The sequence below is a fragment of the Aspergillus bombycis genome, assembly GCF_001792695.1.
Source record: "Aspergillus bombycis strain NRRL26010 chromosome Unknown contig00162, whole genome shotgun sequence".
Lineage (NCBI taxonomy): Eukaryota > Fungi > Ascomycota > Eurotiomycetes > Eurotiales > Aspergillaceae > Aspergillus > Aspergillus bombycis.
Window position 1 is genome coordinate 26,662 of NW_019170164.1, and position 15,260 is coordinate 41,921.

General features: G+C 49.0%; 6 protein-coding genes across 6 annotated transcripts; 3 read left to right on the forward strand and 3 right to left on the reverse strand.

Moving 5' to 3' along the window:
* Positions 1-177: 177 nt before the first annotated feature.
* On the reverse strand, positions 178-2,319 carry ABOM_011420 (protein kinase IKS1; the record flags this gene model as incomplete). The annotated part of the gene is made up of 2 exons (XM_022538548.1): positions 178-2,203; positions 2,261-2,319. The coding sequence occupies 2 exons, from the start codon at positions 2,317-2,319 to the stop codon at positions 178-180; spliced, it is 2,085 nt and encodes a 694-aa protein (XP_022383763.1).
* Positions 2,320-2,911: 592 nt separating this feature from the next.
* ABOM_011421 (putative GTPase NOG2) lies at positions 2,912-5,060 on the reverse strand (the record flags this gene model as incomplete). Its single annotated transcript, XM_022538549.1, has 3 exons — positions 2,912-3,745; positions 4,159-4,909; positions 4,963-5,060. The coding sequence occupies 3 exons, from the start codon at positions 5,058-5,060 to the stop codon at positions 2,912-2,914; spliced, it is 1,683 nt and encodes a 560-aa protein (XP_022383762.1).
* Positions 5,061-5,429: 369 nt separating this feature from the next.
* On the forward strand, positions 5,430-6,293 carry ABOM_011422 (uncharacterized protein; the record flags this gene model as incomplete). The annotated part of the gene is made up of 1 exon (XM_022538550.1): positions 5,430-6,293. The coding sequence occupies one exon, from the start codon at positions 5,430-5,432 to the stop codon at positions 6,291-6,293; it is 864 nt and encodes a 287-aa protein (XP_022383761.1).
* A 622-nt stretch (positions 6,294-6,915) lies between these two features.
* Positions 6,916-8,164, reverse strand: ABOM_011423 (TFIIH/NER complex subunit TFB3; the record flags this gene model as incomplete). Its single annotated transcript, XM_022538551.1, has 3 exons — positions 6,916-7,765; positions 7,825-8,065; positions 8,119-8,164. The coding sequence occupies 3 exons, from the start codon at positions 8,162-8,164 to the stop codon at positions 6,916-6,918; spliced, it is 1,137 nt and encodes a 378-aa protein (XP_022383760.1).
* A 264-nt stretch (positions 8,165-8,428) lies between these two features.
* ABOM_011424 (prefoldin-like protein) lies at positions 8,429-10,177 on the forward strand (the record flags this gene model as incomplete). The annotated part of the gene is made up of 1 exon (XM_022538552.1): positions 8,429-10,177. One exon carries the CDS (start codon positions 8,429-8,431, stop codon positions 10,175-10,177), a length of 1,749 nt encoding a protein of 582 aa, XP_022383767.1.
* Positions 10,178-13,485: 3,308 nt separating this feature from the next.
* Positions 13,486-15,027, forward strand: ABOM_011425 (putative GPI anchored cell wall protein; the record flags this gene model as incomplete). Its single annotated transcript, XM_022538553.1, has 4 exons — positions 13,486-13,714; positions 13,773-14,605; positions 14,653-14,945; positions 15,000-15,027. The coding sequence occupies 4 exons, from the start codon at positions 13,486-13,488 to the stop codon at positions 15,025-15,027; spliced, it is 1,383 nt and encodes a 460-aa protein (XP_022383766.1).
* Between the last annotated feature and the right edge of the window lie 233 nt (positions 15,028-15,260).

Consider the following 15,260-nt stretch of genomic DNA (forward strand, 5'->3'; position numbering starts at 1 on the left):
TTTCACTGTAGAATAGTTTGTAGATATTGTTCCATTATTTTATGTATACATGCCATGCGCTCAAAAGAAAACAAACTTCGTGATTGCGTACATTCATGGATAAACTGCGCTGCATGGAGAGAAAATAACATAAGCCGGGAATGTCGAGTTCTGGTAGTACAAAAGCCAGAGCGGTCTTTATTTTGAGAACATCATCAATCGTGGAGTCTGCCAAAGGCACATAACGCCAAACTGCATGCTAAGGCTAACGGCAACAAGGTGTATTATCAGAAACATTGTTTGCATGCCGGTGCTTTGAGTCCGTAGGTTTAATGCTGCTAGCAGTAGCAAAGGGTAAAACATCCAAGGATTTACCGCGAGAGGACTGCAGGGCTGGAACGCTGAAACAACCTTGAGAAGAAAAAAGCTCAGTTGAACTGTAGGTAGCGGAATCTGCAAGTCACGAAGTGTGCTTGATGATAATGGAAGAAACCTGGCCAGGGACGAGCCGCTCGATGGTGGAGGGAGTAAATGTTGAAGAGGTTCACGATTTTCACGAACATCAGAGGGCTCATTCCGGACCGGTGGAAGAGACGGGGTGTTTGAGTACCTCCCTCGAACGATCATATCTCTTTCGGGGCCTAGCGACATTCTCCTTTCATCATGAGGGCCCAGATCGTCGACAAAGGCCATCGGTCCACCCCCACTGGACTCGTAGGGGGGGTTGCGTCGGAGAGCCACCGGACTTCGTGAAAATGGTTTTCTTGGAGATGTAGGTGGTCGGGAGAAAGAAGCAGTTGTTGAGTTTTCAGCAAATTGCATCCTAGAGCCGGGATTTCCGTCAGAACTAGAAGAGCCAGTCCTTCTGGATCGTATGTTATCATTCACACTGGCCCCAGCCTGAAGACCATTCAGAACATCATCTGCAGATGGTCGACGATCAGGGTTCACAGATAATAGCCGTTCCAGAAAGGTATACAGTTGCTCAGGCAATTCAGGTCTCATCCTCCGAGCATCATCAAAACCCGCCCACTGGCTGATCTCTTCCCGAAGTCGATCAAGATCTTCCCTCTCTTCATGGATAAGGTCGGCATTACTGTAAGGAAGCTGTGCGAAACATAGAAAGTAGAGAATCATTCCCAAAGAGAAGATGTCCGATTTGAACGTGAAGTTGCCAAACGGTCCTCCGGGGGATTCACGACGCAATACTTCAGGTGCGCAGTACGACACAGTCCCGGTCGCCCCGGTAGACAGCCGGATCGAATTCTGAGCCTGAACTTCACCGAAGTCGCTGACCAATACGCGTATACCATCACTGGTTTTGTGCAGTAAGCAGTTGTTAGGTTTGAGATCACGGTGAATGTAGCCGTTGGCATGGAGATAACGTAGACCGGATGTGATATCTTTGAAAAAAGAATATATTTCTTCGAAGTGGAGTTTGCGAGGTTCGTTGGCATCGGTATGAGGATCTGGCTCACCTCTGGACCTCCTCCTAAGGCGCTCTTTCAATTGCTGAGCGGTTGTAGATGTTTGTACCGATCCACAGATGTAGTTGTGCAGGTCGCCTGCATTGCAATATTGCTGCAGGATGAAGGCGCAGGGTACGCTTGGCCCAAAAGTGCTGATCTTCGCATCTTCAAGCCATACATGACGGTAGGAGACGAGGTTTTGATGTGTGAGATGTTGCAGCAATTGAACTTCTCCCAAGACTTTCTCAAGCCACTCGTGGTCATCCCCGACGGGCACACGCTTGCAAGCGTAGTGCCCCAGCGACACGCCGTCTAATACATGTTTCACGAGCAAGACAACGCCTTTTCCACCTTTGCCTAGTATACCCTCCTCAACAAAGAACTTCTTAAAGTAATTGGGTGTGAATGCCCCGGATGATATACCCTGGGATCCAGAGGTTCCGCCACTTGGTTCACTGGTGGGGCCGTCTGGAAGAGCTGGCTGGACGAGGCGTCGGTTGGGGGACGATGAAGTTGACGAAGTTGCAGAGCTAGGTAAACTTCTATGAAGCATGCGGAAATAATTGGGGTTGATAAACTCGGGCTGCCCTCCTGGACTTGTATGGCGACCTTCTTGTCCCCCGCCGCTGTCATGTAGCGGACGATGGCAATAGGGACAGTCAGTTAAGTCAATGTCGGCATTGCTCTCGGTAGCATTTCGGAGAACGAGCTGCTGAGAGTCACGATCAAAAACCACGACTGAGTCATTATGGCGTCTGCCACACAATGACCGTTAGAATCATGTTTACTAGTTTGGACCAAAGTCATCTTACAGTACGACATCAAGGTTAGAAGATCCGTAGGGCACAATGGACATGCCGTCGTCCGCCATGTTTAAAGGACACGCACATCTCTTGAATGAGGGAAATAAGAAAATATGATTCTTGGGGAGAATTCATAGAAAAGATAAGGAAAAGGTTCTTTTGGTGCATGCAGAAGAGCTATGATGAAAGCGAGTCTGGGGTGGCCCCACGTGAGCTACGGCGGTGAAGCACTTAGCGCATAAACAGTAACCATACTTTAAGTACTACTGCAGACTGTATGCACGTCTCGTACCATTTCATATCATAATTGATTGTTTTCAAAGCTATGTGGGTATCTATATTGAGTTGTAATGGTGTACATGACCAAAAGAATCAGTTTATGTTTGAATGCACCCATTGCGGCAGAATGTCGCCCAGGTAGTACGTCCAGCCATATCGTGTAAACGACGACAGGATGGGTTGACACCAACTTTCAGGGTTCTCGACTCGAAAGACCTGCGCCCAGGGTCGTCAGACCTGGTCGGTGAGGTCTTACCCTGCTTGAGAAGCGGCGTAGGTTCGGATATGCTCCGACGGGGGTTGCTGAAGGGTGGATCAGCGGAAGCCTCTAGCCTCTGTTTCGGCGGCTTAATTTCGTAAATAATAGGAGCTAACAATAGCTCAGTCATTTTCCTCGCCACTCTCCTCGTCGCTGACTTCAAGGTTTGCAATGGAGTCATTGTCATCATCATCGCCACTTTCACCGAAGCCCTCAAACTCTCCATCAGATGTAGGACCAGACTTGGCTTCGCTCTTCTCTGCTTCTTCTGAAACTGCATCAATCTTCCGCTTCCGGCCCATTTCACCGAGTCGGCCTTCACGGCCGTTAATTTTTTCGCCCTCCTCACCGGGTGTGTGAGGTGGTGGGGTAAACCATGGGATCTTGCCTCTGAGGAAATCATTGATCACCATCTTGGCAACGCCATCAAGGTCGGGCTCTCCTCCACGGAGTAACCTTCCGCCCTTACGTGCAAGAACAGCCAAGAACTCCAAAGGATCATCAGAGCCCCTCACGCCGTAAGTACGTTCAAGGTGTTTGGGCTGAACGCGTTTGAGAACAGCAGGGATGTACTGTTCAGGATTCTCTACATTCTCGACACGACAAACACCACGAAGCAGAATATCTTCGGGCGTGTCATTTTGGTTGGGGGGAACCACACCGGGACAGTCGATCAGGTAGATCCTCTTCATCAGAGTGATATACTGCCAGACCTTTGTCTCACCGGGAATGGGGGCCACAGTGCACACCTTCTTTTTGCGCAATGTGTTGATGATAGAGGATTTACCCGTGTTTGGATAGCCAATGAATCCTACAGAGATCTGCTTCCGTTCCGAGTGAAGGGCGGAAAACTGTCTCAAGAGTTGGATCAAAGAGCCTTTGCCAAATGAGTTATTGATCGAGGCATGGAAAGCCAGCGTCGGATGGTCTTTAGACAAGTGTCGTACCCAGGCCGCCTGGTGTTTTCGTTAGCATTCGAACACCAGTAAACACGAGACTTAGAACAATGCAAGAATAGTTCAACGATAGAATGTGTGTAACGTTACTAAGAGACCTGCTACGAAGCAGCCGGATGGCTGAAGCAGGACTCAACTCAAAAACGGAGCACAGCTCGGCCCTTACGACGAGCTTTCAAAACGAAAGCCCATCAGCCTAGCTTCAGAAAGAAGGTCGGCGCGGGCCAGCGTCAATCTACCAGAGCTGTAACAGACAGACTTCCATGGAGAATAGCACGACATATAGTCGCTGGAAGAAGCCTTGACTTAGCAATGGCACAGGCATCATAGCCTGATGGATGAAAAAGGTAGGAAAATGAATGATAAATAGAAAGGGATAAAGTAAAGTAAGAGGGGGAGAGTGAGAGTCTTACCGCTACGCCTGTTGGGACAAGGTCACACTTATTGAGCACGAAAATCAAGTGCTTGTGAGGTGCCTCTTCACGGATGTATTTTTCAATACTCCTACAACGTGTACCTTCAGGGTCACGGGCATCAATGACGTGGATGACAACGTCCGAGGAATCGATGACTTTGTAAAGCTCGTTCCAGATTCGCTTACTCTGACCCTTTGAGAAGACAGACTCAACTGCGGTGGCCATCGTAGTATGCGCACCGTCTTGCACAGCAGAAACATCCCCAGAGACGGCGAGCGAACCGTCGGCATGAGTCTGATGATCTGACTTCTCAACATAGGCATCATGCATCTTGGCCGTCTCGCCAGCCAAGTCTTCCAGTGATGCAACACCCAGCTTAACACGTTTCCTCTGAGCCTTGGGCCCAAATGTATCACTATATGGGTTGGTCTCAATGGCCATCTTCGCTTGATGCTGTTTCAGCCCATTCACACCTTGACCGTCTCTGATCAGGCTCATGGGAAGCTTATTGGTTTTGAGGAGAACTTGGTACGGGTCCGAAGCACGCTCAGCAACCGCCTCACGGAACGATGACAGCGCCTCCTGGGAGATCACTCTTGTGTTTCCAAACCATTTACGGTTGGGTTCTATCCTGGCAACGGGAGCCTCTTTAGACTGATACGAAGCGGCGACGGTGATGTTACCTTCAGCGTCACGCCGAGGTTTACCATCCTTGTACATATTCAGCCGCTTCACCTTCTTTGCATCTCTTCATGGAAGTTAGCCGACGAACAAATCATCAGGTTATGGTGGGTAGCTGACCTGTAAAAATTTTCACCCTTGACCCTGACATTAGCCATGCCATCTCCAACCTTCCCCTGCCGCTCCCGGCGAGTGGCCTCTTTCTTTCCTGTACCCATGATGAATTCTAGTCCCTGAGCTGGGATTTATACGGAAATAAATCTCAAGGCAGGGGTAGAGAAATTAGGTTGGCAGAGCGCAGGAAGAAGAAGAGGAGAAGAAAAAAAAGTTCATAGTCTGAAAGAAATTATTTTTTCGGGGCGGCAGCCAAGCTAAGAGTGCACGGACCATTTGCGAGAAAATCGCTTCGATCTTTTTCCGGCCCTCGCAACAGAACCGCGTCTCTCATCGTCCGGTCCGGGTCCCCGAATTGCGGATCGAGAGTTGATTTCTTCGAGTTAAATCTGTCTAAAAGTCTGCATATTTTTCGCCCTTCTTAGATTCGATTGATATTACTGGTCTTGGTGGAGTAAACGGTAGTGTTTACCATGTCTCTCTTCCGCAGTTGCAGGACTGCCTCCGTGCAAGTCCGTGGCTTCACCTCCTCGGCCTCTCTTCGAATCGGACCAGAATCGCCCAATTTTGTCGATGTCCCTCGCACCATTCAACCAGACCTTCCTCCAAAGCAACATGTGAAGGGTACCCTGCCTGTTCCTCGCGAAATCTTCCCCGTTCGCAGAGCGGACAAGCCGTCCGAGGAATATATTGCTGCCGCAACACCCCTTCCTTCTAAAGAAACCAATGTCACCCCGAACGATCCACATGCCCAATACATCAACTGGAAGCGCCGGATGGCAGAGATGAGGAGACAAAACCTTAGAGAAGGTCTCCTGGAGTTGCACAGCCGGAAGCAGCGGACGGATAAGTCGATGATGCAGCGGAGTGTCGAGAAGCAGAAACGGCGAGAGCGCATTTTCCGGCAGTCAGAGAGAGAGGATGAGCGATTGACCCGTCCTTCGGTCATCCAGGAGATGCTGCCTACACGCACCCCGGTGCTCCCAGACCCCAACCGGGAAGAGCGTCTCACTATCTCCAAGGCCCGGTTGGAGGCTGCGAATACCCAGAAACAAGCTGAGCAGCAGGACTCTTTGCAAACACTGTACATGAATGCTCGGAACTTTATCACTACCGAAGCTCAGCTCGCAGCTGAGATTGACCGCGTGTTCCCTGAGGGTGAGAACGAAGCTTGGCGCAATGACCACCAGCAGGGCGAGAACGTCTGGAACTTGGGTCTACCCCCAACCGTCCAGTCTATCGTCAATGAATCCAGGAAGAGCGAGGCGGCTCGCTGGGATCTTATCCAGGGCAGAGTCAAGAAGTTGGGTGAGCAGATCACGGGGGGCAAGTTGTGAATATCATGACGAGTTGCGGTTAGAATATTGTATATTACTCTAAGTTATTGAGCTGATCCTCTTTCTTTTTTGTACACCCAGTCCTAGTCGACATTTGGCATCAGTATGTTTGTCTTTCATAACAACTAAGGAGCGCGTGGATAATTCAAAGGATTTGTTCCATCTGCATTGCAGCTGTATAATCAACCATTACGGCATCTTGTAAAATACATTTCAATGGGCATGGCTCCTTTAAAGCCGCTGCACATGCTGCAATCATTTTAGAGGGTTGAGAAAATCGGAAGATATGACTAGTATAATGGATATCGCATGATGCTTGTCCACGTGTTGGAAGTGATGTAGCACGCCAAGTGTATTGCGAACATTCTGCTTCAAAGCGTTATTAATTTTCTTGGTTTGGGGGCCTGAGAGTCAATGAAAGGATACAAGAAAGGAGCAGGATAAAGCATTGTTAAGGGTGGTGGTATGCTAAGTCAATATAGAGAAGAGAAATGCCCTTTTTCCAACATATAGAGAACGCCATCGCTATGCACCTAACCCAATGCGCCATAGATGCCTCAACATCAAAACAAAATAAATCTATGCCAAAATTACCGACCTCTCCACTAAGATTCTGGGCAAATTACGCATTGCCCGCGGGGCCGCTCGAAGCCGCAGCCATGGCGGCACCTTCTGTTGCAACAGTATTCATATTCGCCGCTTCCCGTTCTGATACCTCTTCATCGATGAAGCATCCCAGCCCAGCGAATGCCTCGAGCAGTGTGCGCGAATAGTACTCTCTAAGATCATATCCGCCAGCCTGCATGCGAGTATCTTGTCTAATAGGGTCAAGATAACTGGACGGGTAGAAGTCTCGCAAGGTGTAATAGTCCCGTTTGTCCGGAAGTATTCCACCAAATGGATCGTAAGGCTTCTCGGGTTCCGGTGTTTTGATTCTCTTGAGGCCCTTAATAAGGCCAGTATCACCGGCATCGCCAGCCTTATCGGTTGATGTAGTCCCAGCTTGTCCAGCCTTTCTAGCATCCGAGTTACGTAGGGCAGCTTGCTTCTGTCGAATACGGTCCTCTTCACTTCGTCGGGCAGACGACTTCTTGAGAAGGACTTTCTGGCCTTCACGTGCAATCGTGGCAGCGTCTCCTGGGCGTCCAGCGGCAAGACGACTGAGAACATCCTCTCGTCCAGCAAGAAGCTCCCGGCGCTCATTCTCGTACTCCTGTCTTACCGCCTCCCTGCGGAGACGAGCCAGCTCCTGCTCTTCAGTCTGTCGTGCCTGGAAAGAAGAAGCTTCCTGGGCCTCCAAGGCTTGGTTGGCGCGGATAGAGCGCATGTTCTCTTGCGCATATTTCTGGAGATCGGCTTCAGTTTTGGCTACGTCAGTGCCATGGACAAGATTCGCGATGATCTCCTCGCGTTGTTCGAGAAAGTCATCCCAGGCTCGCTTCGAGTCAAATTCCTCTTCGCGACGGTTGAGACTGTAGCCGTTAGATATTTCACTTTTCTCCCATGTACCGAATAGTGTATACCAACATACATCTGCATGACTCTGCGCCGTATATCAACCTCCCGTTCTACGTGTATATCTTCGAACGTCTGTTTTCGAAATCGATTCTTTCGTAAGGTCTTGTGGCACCCGGCTACAGGGCAGTTGGCGGGACCCGAGGAGAAAATACGATCCACGCATGATTCACACATCTTGTGATAACATTCTGGATTTATGAGGAATTGCATGTCCGGATTCAAGTACCGCGAGGATTTGCAGACGGGGCAGACCTCTGAAAGGATATTAGCGTAGGAGTCTCTTGGGAACTGATAGTCCAAAACATACCGTCCTCATCCCCACGGTTCTGCATCGACTCGCGAGAAGGCGGCATATTGTTGGATGGTGCTGAAAGATAAAGAAGGGTGGCAGTGATGTCGAGACATTTGGTGTTTGGTTCCCAATGTACCTAAATCCAACTGCTCGCACGGACCAATCAAAAGCTTCGGTGACCGTTCCGCGCGGCGGAACTTTTTTCTTTGCCCCCGCGGCGATTCCCATTTCTCTCCCCTTCTACTTTTTTTTCTTCTTTATGCCCCTTGGCTTGGTGTTGGTACCTGTAAATTTTTATACCACCACCTGCGACTGAGTGCCCAAGATGGGTGTTCCCGGTAGCAATCTACAGGACCTTGAGCGTCAACGCCTCGAGCTCGAAGGCAACATCTTGAAACTACAGGAATCTCTTTATCATTGGAGAACCTGGGAGGCCGAGTACGATGCCTTGAAGGACGAAATTAGCGAACTCAACGATGATGCTACAATGGACGAGTTCCTTCGAATAGGTCGCGATTTTGGTGGGTCGCTGGTCACCGAAGATGAAGTCAAGGTGATACTCGGAGAGAAACAAGGTGTGGCCAGGACCAAACAACAGGTCATCGATCTTGTGTCGAGGCGGGTCGACTACGTGAAACAGAATGTCACGACTATGGAAAAGCGACTACGTTCGGTAGAGAACCAACTACACGCATTTGACTCTGCTGAGCAATTACCAGCCGAACCCACCTCGGACTTTCCCATGACGGAGATCGTTGAGGAACTCGATGAGGATGGCAATGTGATCTCGAGCTCAACTGCGACACCCGGGGATCAGGCGCCAGAGCTCTTGGAGCTTCTCAAGAAGGCAGGCGTGAATGATGTACCCGACGCCCCGAACGCAAATGCGCAGCCCGGATACAAAGCGGAGGATGAGCCCAGCTCAGCGGGCAAACAAGAGCATGGAGATATTGCGGAGAAGTCCAACTTGCGAGAGATTAGCGGAAGCCCCGTAGCTTATTCTGAAAAGAAGCCGGCGACGTCTGACTTGGCGACTGAAAAGCAGGAGGAGCTGCCTATTACGGATATCGATGAATCTCCCGAGGATGCTAAGTTACGCCGTGAGATGCTGCAGTACGGACTCAATGAAGTTGGAGCTGTTGTGGCTGAGCTTGAGCTGGACGAGGATGCAAGTGACATATCCATAGATGATGACTACGATGCTTTCGCGTATGACGATGAAGATGAAGATGAGGAAGATGAATACGGACGGAGTACTCGGACTATTTTGAGCGAGGATTATCATCAACAGATGCGTGAGCTAGAAGCCAAGTTAAACGCTCGAGGAATGTGGAATATGGGCAAAGACACAGGCTCGCTGCCCGTGGAAGTCCAGGAAGAACTTGAGCAGCCCAGTGTGGCCCGGATTGAGAAAAGCACCGAGACCGCAGATGAACCAGCTCCAGAGAAGAAGCCGAAAAAGAAAGTTGCTTTCGCCGAGGATCTTGATATTGCTCCGGCCCCTAAGCCCCCGATTGCGGAGAAGAAGGCTGTCGCTCCTCGGCAATCGGATGTGCCTGTCCTTTCAGATGCGGTTGTGGAGCGTACACAATCAACTGTGAAGGGCCCAGTCACGAACGATGTTCCAAAGAAGACCTCTCGCTTCAAGAGTGCTCGAAGCACTACCGGCAGCGAGAACAGTATTCGACCTTCTGAGGCACGCTCTTCACTCCGCAAACCGATTATCTCACCATCCCCTGCATTGCCATTATTCCCTGCCAAGTCGTCTGAACCCAAACCCTTCTCCCAGCCAATCCCGGATATCACAGAGAAGCCCCGAGGACCGGAGGGGAAGATCTTAGCCGACACACTCGTTGAGCACGAGGTTTCTCAAGGTGCCGCCATGCCACCCGAGCTAGATGAAATCGATGAGCAAATCCATAGGAAGGAGATTGCCAGCGAGTTTTATCGGGTAAGAAACAGGATGATCCAGCAAAACGGCGGCTTCGTTGGTGAGGAGCCGGAAACAGTGCCTATCGAAACCGAAGACCCTCCGAAACGGGTGAGCAGATTCCGAGCTGCTCGGATGACTTAGTTATGAAAACAATAGAACAGATACCCTTATTCACTTGGATTTAAACGCTCGCTATCTACAATTCAAGACCCGTAGCAACGGAATTATGCTTTGCCCTGGGCCCTTTTCGAAGGGTACTTGGCCAGATGGGCATACCTTTTTCAATGGTATACCCATTAAATAATTCCAATATAGAATTGAGGGCTCTCTGACTCCTCTTCTTTCGATGTCATTACTGGAGGTATTGGGCTCAATCGAGTACTTACAAACAGTGGTGGTGTGGAACAAATGAAGTGTGGTTTTCGTTTCACCCTCAACATAACAGTAAAATCCATCATTAACCTAGACCATAACAGTTACTTTGCATGGGGATCTTCAAGAGTGAGTGATACACCAAAAAACCGCATGGAAAACGGGCAGTCTCCAGATTTTCTTATCTTAGTTCTTTCATTATTTCACTTTTTCCTGTCTCTCGTTTCTCATTTGTTGTAAGAGTTTTGCCAAACGTGTAGTTATATGATTAAGACAATTGTTTAAAATCCCGTGAATCCATAAACTTAGTTGAAGCTAAGAAAGATATATTCAAATCTGACCTCAGCATATCTACCCGCAAAAATTTTCTTACTGCGGAGTGACTAAATGAGAAAACGTGATAGAAAAAAGAAAAAAGAAAATAAAACCACCTTGATAGATCGAACTGTCGAACAGACGTACGAGATCGTTTAGATGTATATAAGGATTATCACATCAGAAAGCTAAGGAACAGTGGCATTGTCACGCGGCTTGGGAGGTGTTAACACTCGTCCTTAGATCTCGATAGGTCTAAAGTTGCCAGAACTCTGTATATGTATCAACTATTATTATATGAACATAATGTTATATATTTCAATATTTTCAAGAATACAGTGACATATACAGACAGCGACTTCTTCTACACCCACTAAAGTACGAAATTGACATAGAGAATCACAGTGCCTGTTTTTCGTCCTTTTTTCTTCCTTTTATTTTATTATTTTCATCTTTTGAGACACAAAGACACCTCCCTCACACTACGTAGGACGGGCATACATAGTATTCTATCTAATAGACTAACGTCTTGGGAAACTGACATGCAAGGTTTTTGATGTGATGCATGACACTTGATCAGAGACCCATGGGTTTCGGCTATTGAGTTCTCGCTTGATGAATCAAGAACACAATACGAGAGACTGTGTTCTCTCCCAATTAGTCCATATGTGGCGCGTGATGGCGTACCACTTCAAGGGGACGGAGTTGAGTTTTGAAGTAGCCCTAAAACATCCCTGATTACGCACGCATATGCAGACCCCTTGCTCCCCAACATGTTGGGCTCTCGCACAGCCGCAGAGAAGGCAAAAAGTCAGACGAAGGGAATCTCGATGATTGACCGGTATTCGCTGCCTTGAAATGCGAGAGCCACACCATGCCGCTTCTACTGGGGCCATCATTGTCTTGGCTGTCTAGGCTGTCTAGGCTGACGGAAAGTTTACATTTTCTTGAGATGCTTGTTTGGACTGGAGGGTAGTCTAATACACGCCACTGTCGATTGACGGCGGGGTCTTTCTAGCTAGTACGCGTCTTAGTTCATTAGTATGATGGAAATAAGAATTAACGGCGCGGGTGGTTGAATCTAACGGACAGAAGGCTAAGTAGCCAATCGTACTGCTTATCGAATGAAAAATCTTCAGATAGGTGTTTCAGATGTGTTGGGTAAACAATGGGGTCCTGGGCCATGTGTCCCCTGAGGGACCAAAAATTCTTCGTATCCCTCTTGAAGGGAATATGGGGAACGCCTGGACGCTAGAAAAACAGAACGGGGCTGTTACCAAGAGGCATGGATTTGATGTGGAGTAAAACCGAACCAAGGTTGCCCAAACATCGGCCTGCAAGGTGAGAGCACATAGAACAAGAAGTCTAGACAACTAGACAATATGACCGGTTTGGGTTACTTCCAGCCGTGTTTCTATATATACATGAGGATGGTGATTACTGTAGTAGTTGTCTGAGGCAATGATTCCATAATGTCCAAGACTAGTTGAGAGGTTGCCTAGCGAGAATGATATCCTAGGGAATCAACAATCTGACATTACGTGGCGAGCCCGATCGACGTTGAGACCTTCCCCATTGACAGGGACTGAGCCGTTTAGTTGACCATCGATATCGGTCATACTATTAGGATGACATGTGTGGCTCGAAAGAGGAATAGCCAGAAGCAAGAAGTATCACCATTCGTTGAGAGTGACGCCACGCCCCACTTGTTCTACCCGGGGAATTGATTTCCCCATTCCACTTCAACCCACTCTTCGTTCTTCAAACTTGAAACCCATTGTTTAATCCACCATGAAAAGACTCACAAGCACTGTCCAGAGTTAGGGTCCATGCTGTTGGAGGCGGCTGGTGGGCCGGGTTAACCACAACCGACAGCGCTCTCGCGCTTCACAGTATGTAGTGCAAGAACCCATGGCCAACAACAACATCATGATGCAAGGTCTTGAGGGACACCGGGAATAACCCCCCACCACCTCGTCTCTGGGGCGTTGTAAAGTTTGGTACGTTTTTGATCGGGATGTCCATTCCGTATACGCAGTATAATGCCTTAGTCAGTGGTGGTAGTTATGAATAGAACCGGCGATCCATGGTGGCCTTGACACCTTGAGCCTATGTTTGGCTACAATGAAAGCTGTACCGTGGATGGTAGACCATTGCCACTTGGGTTGCTACGAGTGCCTTTTTCGAACCGTGTAATTGGGGTCATAGATCAGGGCATGGTGTTCGATGGGGCTGGATCCACCGTGGGCCCATTGCTCTACACTGCTTTTGGCCACTGATATGACTTGGATCTCATAGCCAACACTCAGATTGTTTCCTCTATGGGGTTGCTTCTCCACGGTGATTTTTCTTTGTATGACGTCGTCGTCATTTCCTTGCAATTCCGAAGCTTCCAGGCCTGACCGGCTTCACCGGACAGTTGTTAGCTTGTTTACCCAGTCAGTTGCGCCTCCACCCTATTTGTCCATGGTTCAGTACTTCTGCCTTATGCATTGTGACTGGCCATATCTGTTTCTATTTATTCGATCTACATGTGGAGCTGGTTGCCTTAGATTCGACTCACTTGCTTCGTTCGTAAACTGGACGTTTTACTACATAGTATGACGTTTTTTGACGTGCCCACCTCTCTTTATAAATATTGCGTACCCTGCTCTTTCTTGTTTACACTCCTTAATTCAATCTCAATAATCCCGAGACAGTCTTTACTAAGACTTGACTGCTCCATTCGTTTTCACAAAGTGGCTTCATTCGCTAATCTTAATATGAAGAGCTTCGCTACCGTTGCGGCGTTCGCTGCTGGTGCGAATGCCCTTATTGGCAGGAGTAGCAGTTGTTGCTTTCACCTGACTGCATCTGGAGGTGCTTCTGGGACTGTCGGACAGCTTGACGACGGACAGAACCGCATCTACGGTGGATTAGGGGAAGCAGAGTTCTGTATCGACTCCAATGGTGCTCTCACTGATGGAAACGGTCGTGGATGCATTATTACTGGTACGAAAATACCTCGCAAGCCTTGATAATACTCCTGATCAACTAACAAGTCCTGTAGGTCCAACTACACAGTTTCAGTGTGATGAAGGGGCCACGCCTATGACTGGCTGGTCTATCAACTCTCAGGGCCAAGTCTCGTACAATGGTGATGCGGATTTCGTTGCATGTGCGACTGGCCAGAATGGCGGATTGAATATCTATACCACAGAGAGCTCCGATGTGACTGGATGCCAGGATATCGAGTTGTCTGCCGACTCTTGCTCTAGCTCTGTTTCTAGCTCTAGCTCAGTCGCAGTTCCTAGCTCCAGTACTCTTATCCCTGGCCCATCCTCTAGTGCTTCTGTACCTTCTGTGCCTGGTCCATCCTCTAGCGCCCCGGTTCCTGGGTCCAGTGGATCTGTTGTCACCCTTCACACGACTGTGACCTCAACTTACTGCCCCGAGTCATCGACTGTGCCTGTTATTCCCGGTACCCCCGGCACTCCAGGCACTCCAGGCACTCCAGGCGTTCCTGGAACTTCTGCTACCCCCGGAGTTCCTGGAGTCCCCGGTACCTCTGGTGTTCCTGGAACGTCTGGTACTCCTGGTGTCCCTGGCACATCTAGTGTTCCAGTTATCCCCGGCACATCTGGCGTCCCTGGCGTCCCTGGCACATCTAGTGTTCCAGTTATTCCCGGCACATCTGGCACCCCTGGCATCCCTGGAACTTCGAGCGGACAGCCCTCCCAGACTGTTACGAGCGCTCAGCCGTCTGGAACATCCACTGCAGGTGGGAGTTGCCCCACAGATCTCTCTGGAGAATATGAATACCCCCACTTGATCATCCCTATCGACTCTACCTCGCCCGATACGGCCGCTGGCACGTCTTTCAATGGCACCATCACATCCACCGTCTCGACCATCTTCAACTTTGATATCCCCCCTCTGACGCTGGAAAGACGTGTAGCCTTGTCTTCCTCTTTCCCAAGAAGGAGGATCTTGAGACTTCGTCTTACTCCTTCAGCGGCGATGGCAAGGTTGACTTCGCTTCCCTCCAATCCGCTGCTACCCAGTCTACCACCTACAACAACGCCCCGGCAGTGAAGGAGGACTATGGGGACTTCACTATCGCCCCCGGTAACTCCTATCTCATCTCAAATTTTGAATGTCCGGCTGGTCAGGCCGTGAGCTACCAAATGAAGAACTCCGGCAGCACCGAACTGGATTTCTTTGAGGACTACAACCCATCCCCGTAAGTTGCCTGCATCGTTGAACCAACTGAGGTAATGGCTAACAAATATTCTAGTCTCGGTCTGTACATCACCGTCTGCTAGAGTAAGCGGACTAGAGTTAACAGTCTGACATAATGCGAACATGATTCACGGGACTCATTGTGTTTAATCATTCGAAAATATTCCTTTTATATTTCAGCAAGGTTGTTTCCTTCCAGTGGCCGGGCTGGGCAGATATTCTAATGCGGTTTTCGAATGGGCAAAACTTTCCTTGACTTTTGTAGTAGTTCTTGAAGTGTATATTACAATGCTCAAGGGTTCATTTCTTTGAATAT